Consider the following 6,053-nt stretch of genomic DNA (forward strand, 5'->3'; position numbering starts at 1 on the left):
TGTCCCCAAAGGCTCCCCAAAGCGTCCCCGGCGTCCCAAATTCCCAGACAATGTCCCCAAAGGGTCCCCAAAGGCTCCCCAAAGTGTCCCCGGCGTCCCAAATTCTCAGACAATGTCCCCAAAGGCTCCCCAAATGTCCTCCAAAGGTCCCCGAAAGTCCCAAAGATCCCAGAAATGTCCCAAAAAATGACTGAAGTTACCCCAAAGGCCCCCGTACTGTCTTCAAAGGTCCCATTCCCCCCACCCTGTCCCAAAAGTATCCCCAAATGTCCCCTAAGAGCCCCACAGGCCCAGGAAGGCCTTCCAAAGGGTTCCCAAAAGCCCCCAAAATATCTCCAAAGGCGATATCCCAAAAGTGTTCCCAAGGGCCCAGCCCGAGGCCCCCCGCAGCCGCGGGACCCCGGCGTCCTCAGACCCACTGTCAGCGTCGGCCGAAGCGCCCGGCTCGGGGTCCGAGGCCTGCGGGGAGGAGTGCGAGGGGTCACCGGGGCGTCAGGGGCGGTCAGCGGGGCGGGGACCGGGGGGACGCCGGGGGGGTTACCGGAGGCTCAGCGTCCTGCTCTGCCTCCTCCTCGTGGGCACCGGGAACTGCGGGGACAGTGGGGGGGTCACCGACGGGGGCCGAAGGAGAGGGAGCCCCGCCCCCCGGGCCCGTCCCGGCCCCGCCGCCCCCGGCGCTGTCCGGGTCCGCCATGGGCGCGGCCTGCCCGCGGCCGCAGCACCTCCCGGCGTGCCCCGCGCCCGCCGCGTCGATTGGCGGAGCAGCCCCAGCCGCGGGCCGCGATTGGCGGAGCAGCCTCAGCCGCGGGTGCCGATTGGCGGAGCGGCCCCAGCCGCGGGTGCCGATTGGCGGAGCGGCCCCAGCCGCGGGTCGCGATTGGCGGAGCGACCCCAGCCGCGGGCGCCGATTGGCGGAGCGCGCCGCTCTTCCCGGCATGCGCCGCGCCCACCCCGAGTCCGCCGCACCTCCCGGCGTGTCCCGGTTGGCGGAGGAAGTGGGCGTGGCCAGACGGAGGTCGCTGATTGGTTGAGACACCCGGAAGAGCGGGCGCGGACTACGGGTCCCGGCAGGCGCCGGCGCGGGGATTCCCCGGTCCGCGATGGCGGCCGCGGCCTGAGGCGGCCCCGGCGATGGCGGCCGCGGCCCCCGCGGCCCCGGCGGCCCCCGGCGAGGCAAAGCGGCCCGAGGGCGACGAGTGGTGCGACAGCGGGCTGGGCTCGCTGGGCGAGGGGCTGCTGGGGCCGCCGCTGCCCGCCAGCCCCGGAGCGGAGTCGGCCGAGCCCCTCGCCGACCCCGCGGCCTGGCTGCAGCACGTCCTGAGCTTCGTCACCGAGGACGGCGACACGTGAGGGCGGGGACGGACGAGGGCCCCCCCCCCACCTCCGGGCGGGACCCCCACGCACACCCTGGGGCTGGGGGGGTCCCGGTCCTGCCTTCTCCCGGGGTTCCGGTGCGGCCCCCCGGGACAGCCTGACGCCCGCGGGGGCCCCTCAGTAACCCCCTAGAACCCTCAGTTACCCCCATCCCAATAGCCCCGCATCCCCGCTCCCCCCCCCCCCTTTTTTGGGGACCCCCCGGTGGGTCGGGGGTTGTCAGACCCCCCCCCCAGCCCGTGCCCACCCCCCAGGGCCCTGCACCTGGCCGTGATCCACGAGCACGAGGAGTTCCTGGAGTCCATCCTGCGGCACACCGAGCACTCGCCCTACCTGGATCTGCAGAACGACTTGGGCCAGGTGCGGGGGGGTGGGTGGATTTGGGGGTCCCGGAGGGGTCGAGGGTCCTGGGACCACCCCAGGTCTCCACAGCGTCGGATGGGGGTGGGTGGGGAGCTGGGGGGGACAATTTGGAGTTTTGGGGTCACAGTGGGGCGGAGCTGCGGGGGGGGGGTGGTCTATGGGGGAATTTTGGGTGGGCTTTGATCCCTCAGTTGTGACCCGCCCCGCTCCCCTCAGAGCTCCCTGCACATCGCGCTGGGGCTGAGGCTTTGGGGTGATATTTTGGGGTGGTTTTGGGGTAGTTTAACCCCGGTTTCACCCCCCAGAGCGCGCTGCACATCGCCGTGGTGCTGGGGCTGGCCGGGGCCGTGCAGCGGCTGCGGGCGGCGGGCGCGGGCGTGGCCGTGCGGGAGCGGGGCGGTCACACCCCGCTGCACCTCGCCTGCCGCGAGGGCCACCCCGCCTGCGCCCGCGCCCTGCTGGGGGGGCCCCCCGACTGCCGGGACCCCCCCCGGGATCCCCGCAAGGAGGAGGAGGAGCGGCGGGCACAGCTGGAGAGCGTCAACTACGACGGGGGGGGGGCAGCGGGGGGCACGGGTTTGGGGGAGGGATGGCTTTGGGGGCGTTGTGGTTTTGAGAGGGTCACAGATTTTCGGGGGGGACGCGATATTGGGGATGGGGACGCGGTTTTGGGGTGGACAACTAAGGGGCGTCACACAGGTTTGGGATTGACGTGTTTTGGGGAGGGGGCACATGGTTTGGGGGGGGTGCACCTGCTCAGGCAGAACTTTGGGGCCCCCCCCCCGGGCCCCCATTTTCCCCCCCACCCACAGGTTACACCCCCCTGCACGTGGCCGTCCTGCGCCGCGACCTGGAGCTGGTGCAGCTCCTGCTCCGCGCCGGCGCTGACCCCGACCGGCCGGTGGGTGCCCCCAAAATCCCCCCCCAAAAAAACCCAGAAATGGGACTGGGGGGGTCCTGGCCGCCCCCTGACCCCCGTGTGCCCCCCAGGAGCCGAGCTGTGGCCGCAGCCCCCTGCACTTGGCCGTGGAGGCCCAGAGCCCCGAGGTGGCCGAGTGCCTCCTGCGGGGTGGGGCGCAGCCGGACTCCCGCACGTTCTCGGGGTTCACCCCCCTGTACAGCGCCCGGCGCCGCCCCGACCCCCGCCTGCCCCCACTCCTGCGCCGATTCGGGGCCCGCGAGCCCCCCCCCCGGTGACAGCAGCGACAGCAGCGACAGCAGCGACAGCGAGGGCAGGGCCGAGGACAGCGAGGTCAGTTAGTGACCGCACCCCTCCCCCACCCGTCCCCGAAGTCCCCCCGGGATAGCCCAGGATGACTGGGGGCTCCTGGAACAGCCCCCAAACCCTTCCAAGACCCCCCCAAACTTTTCCTGCTCCCTCAAATCCTTTCAGCCCCCCTACACTTTTCCAGCCCCCCCCCCAAACCTCTCTCCTTCCCCAGGACGAGTACGATGACATCATCATCAACAGCAGGCGCTGCCCGGCCTGAGGGGCCCGCTGGGACCCTTCCCAGAACCCCCCTGGATGGACTTGGGGGTCCCCCTACCACCCCCCAGCCGGAGGGACCCCCTGAAGATGTGTCCCCAAAATCCCAGGGGAGCCCCAAGGGCTGCGGGGGGCGGTGGGAAATAAAGCAGAGGCTGCGCTCAGAGCCTGTGACAACGAGCAGGACACGTGGGGGGACATTTGTCGTGGGGGGGACCCCTTTGTGTCCCCATAGAGCAAAGGACACACCTGTAACAAGGGGGGGCATTTCCAGGTTTTATTCCCGGGATTTGTCACCGTGGGGTGCACGGGCTGGGGCTGGAACACGTCCGTGTACGCCCTGCCCTGCGTGGCCTGTGCCTCGTGGCTCCTGTGGCCTGCATGTCGCGTGTCCGTCCCACGTGCTCCCAGCTCCGCCTCCTCCGTGGGGACCCTTCCCCACCTCAGGGCACCCCCCCCTGTTCAGGGGGCCCGCCCCCCGGCTGGTTGGGGCCGATGTAGCGCAGGAGGGGGGCGGGGGGACGGGCCAGCACCTCCTGCCCCACCAGCGGCTGCAGCACAGGGGGCACCTGGACACGGCCGTCCTGGGGGGGGGGATGACACGGGGCAGGGTGAGCTCCCACTGCACCCCCAAACTCCCTGGGATGCCCCCCAAGAACACCTACCCGGAGCTGGTTGCACTCGAGGAGCGCGATGAGCATGCGGGACACGGCGCAGGCGGTGCCATTCACCTGGGGGGGGGGGGGGGGGGGGGACACGGGGCGGGGGGGCTCAGGGACCCGGCCCCCAGCGGTTTTGGGGGTCTCCCAGGGGTTTTGGCGGGGGTCACTCACCGTGTGGGCGTGGCGCAGCCGGCCCCCCTCCCCGCTGTACATGATGTTCAGCCGCCGGCTCTGGTAATCGGTGCAGTTGGAAGCACTGGAAATCTGGGAGTGGGGGTTGGAGAGGGGTCAGGAGGTTTTGGGCACCCCCTTCCCCCACTCTAGAGATGCCCCAAAATGGGGGTCCTGATCCGGCAGCAAGGGCAGGAGTAAAGGGAGGGCCATGAACGGGACGAGGGGGTGTCACCCTGGGCACCTCGGAATTTTTGGGGTTTTCCCAGAATAATCTGCATCCTCCCCTTATTATTGGTGCTCTCCCTGAATTATTGGGGTCCCCGACCACCCACTCACCTCCCCAAATTTGCCCCGTCCGGGCATCCAGGCCTCAATGTCGAACTTGCGGTAGGCGGGGAGCCCCAACTCCTCCGTGGGCATGTCCAGAACGCTGGGGGGGCCCAGGGGGGAGTAGTTACGAGGGATGTTGGGGTCCCACGGATTGGGAGGATCCCCCCCAAATCCCTCTCACCGGTAATGGAGCCCCAGCTCCGAGAAAATCTCCTTCTGGAGCCCCAGGAACTCTTCCAGCAGCTCCTCGCTCTCCGTCCCACGCTCGGCTGCCGTCACCCCAAACATCTCCACCTTTGGGGGGGGGGCACATGGGGTGACGACCCCCACCTTTTCCTCCCCAGGGCTCTCCCAGTGCTCCCAGTACCTTGGTGAACTGGTGGACGCGGTAGAGCCCCCAGGGCTCCCGGCCAGTGTCGGTCTCGGCACGGTAGCAGGTGCTGGAACACACAACCCTGGCGGGGGACACAGCTCAGACCCCCCCGGGCATCGGGTTGGGATCCCCAGAAGGAGAGGGAGTCTCTAGGGGGGAAACACAACCCCCCCGTACCTGATAGGCAGGTCCTGCAGCTGCACCGCGTGGTCCATGAAATACCCTGGATGGGGGAGCACAGGGTGAACCCCAAAGTCGTCTGCCACTCCCCCCTTTCTCCACTTTTTCCCAGTTCTCCCCCGTTTCCCCCAATTTTTTCCCATTTTCCCCCTTTTTTCCCTATTTTCTCTTTCTTCTCCTGGTTTTCCCCCCATTTTTTCCCCTGTATTTTCCCCCTGGTTTTCTCAGCTTCTTCCCCCATTTCTTCCCCATTTTTCTTCCTACTGTTGCCTTTTTTTCCCCGTTTTCCCCATTTTTCACCATTTTCCTCACGTTCTCCCCTAGTTTTTCCAATCTCACCCCATTTTCTCCCATTTCCCACCTGCAATTCCCACCTCCGAGGTCCCGGCCAGGCACAGATCCTCAAAGCGCGCGGGGTCGATGGTGTAAACTGGGGAGGGGTTGGCGCTGGGCTGGACCCCACAGCCCTCCTGGAGGGCACAGGGGGTCACCCGTGGTCACAGAGGTGTCAGGGGGGTCTCAGGAGGCTCGGGAGTCACTCACAAAAACGGCTCCGCGCAGCAGGTCCGGCACCGTCATGGGCAGGAAACCCTGGGAAAAAGGGAGGTCAGGAGACCCCAACACTCCTGGATGCCCCCAGACTCCCCCAGAGCTTCCCTGGATCCCCACAGATGATCCCAGACCCTACCTGGATCCCCCCAGACCCTCCCTGGACTCCCCCATCCTCCCCCACCTTGCTGAGCAGCTTCCGCAGGGTGAAGGTGACGAGGGCGTGCTGGAGCAGGGCCCCAGCCCCGCACAGGTAATAGGAGCGATGGCCCGACACGTGGGACAGGCGCCTGCAGGGGCGTGACACCCGGGTGACACCTGGGGACACCTGGGGGACACCCGGGTGACACCTGGGGACACCCGGGTGACACCCGGGTGACACCTGGGGACACCTGGGTGACACCCGGGGGACACCTGGGTGACACCTGGGGACAACCCCACCCCACACAGGTAATGAAACAATGGCCTGACACGTGGGACAGGTGCGTGACAGGGGTGTGACAGGGGTCACAGGAGTGTGACAGGTGTGTGACAGGTGCATGACAGGGGTCACAGGAGTGTG

The 6,053-nt window shown here is 68.1% G+C and overlaps 3 protein-coding genes across 6 annotated transcripts in view; 1 reads left to right on the forward strand and 2 right to left on the reverse strand.

The window, feature by feature from the left end:
- SIRT2 (sirtuin 2) overlaps positions 1-952 on the reverse strand; it is a 3,798-nt gene extending 2,846 nt beyond the window's left edge. For 3 of the 4 annotated variants that reach the window (XM_042020225.1, XM_042020224.1, XM_042020226.1), the window contains exons 1-2: positions 542-952; positions 420-459 (exon numbers count right to left, since the gene is read on the reverse strand). In XM_042020225.1, coding sequence (XP_041876159.1) covers positions 420-459; positions 542-937 — 436 coding nt within the window. In that variant the 5' untranslated portion in view covers positions 938-952. Of the gene's footprint in view, positions 1-415; positions 460-541 lie in introns of all 4 variants that reach the window. The other variant, XM_042020227.1, reaches the window with a different exon arrangement.
- Positions 953-1,107: 155 nt separating this feature from the next.
- NFKBIB (NFKB inhibitor beta) lies at positions 1,108-3,227 on the forward strand. Its single transcript, XM_042020231.1, is given in 7 exon segments — positions 1,108-1,346; positions 1,629-1,734; positions 2,043-2,289; positions 2,550-2,638; positions 2,728-2,910; positions 2,912-2,989; positions 3,180-3,227. Coding segments are annotated over 7 exon segments (966 nt in total). The 5' UTR covers positions 1,108-1,131.
- Positions 3,228-3,486: 259 nt separating this feature from the next.
- SARS2 (seryl-tRNA synthetase 2, mitochondrial) overlaps positions 3,487-6,053 on the reverse strand; it is a 4,372-nt gene continuing 1,805 nt past the window's right edge. Inside the window, exons 7-16 of the mRNA XM_042020223.1 lie at positions 5,676-5,781; positions 5,486-5,533; positions 5,304-5,412; positions 4,940-4,985; positions 4,757-4,844; positions 4,571-4,683; positions 4,396-4,489; positions 4,057-4,149; positions 3,889-3,954; positions 3,487-3,807 (exon numbers count right to left, since the gene is read on the reverse strand). Coding sequence (XP_041876157.1) covers positions 3,667-3,807; positions 3,889-3,954; positions 4,057-4,149; positions 4,396-4,489; positions 4,571-4,683; positions 4,757-4,844; positions 4,940-4,985; positions 5,304-5,412; positions 5,486-5,533; positions 5,676-5,781 — 904 coding nt within the window. The 3' untranslated portion in view covers positions 3,487-3,666. The remainder of the gene's footprint in view (positions 3,808-3,888; positions 3,955-4,056; positions 4,150-4,395; positions 4,490-4,570; positions 4,684-4,756; positions 4,845-4,939; positions 4,986-5,303; positions 5,413-5,485; positions 5,534-5,675; positions 5,782-6,053) is intronic.

The sequence above is a fragment of the Corvus kubaryi genome, unplaced genomic scaffold (genome assembly GCF_017639235.1).
Source record: "Corvus kubaryi isolate FWS band 111438036 unplaced genomic scaffold, C.kubaryi_AGA036_p1.0 36917, whole genome shotgun sequence".
In the NCBI taxonomy this organism is placed as follows: Eukaryota; Metazoa; Chordata; class Aves; order Passeriformes; family Corvidae; genus Corvus; species Corvus kubaryi.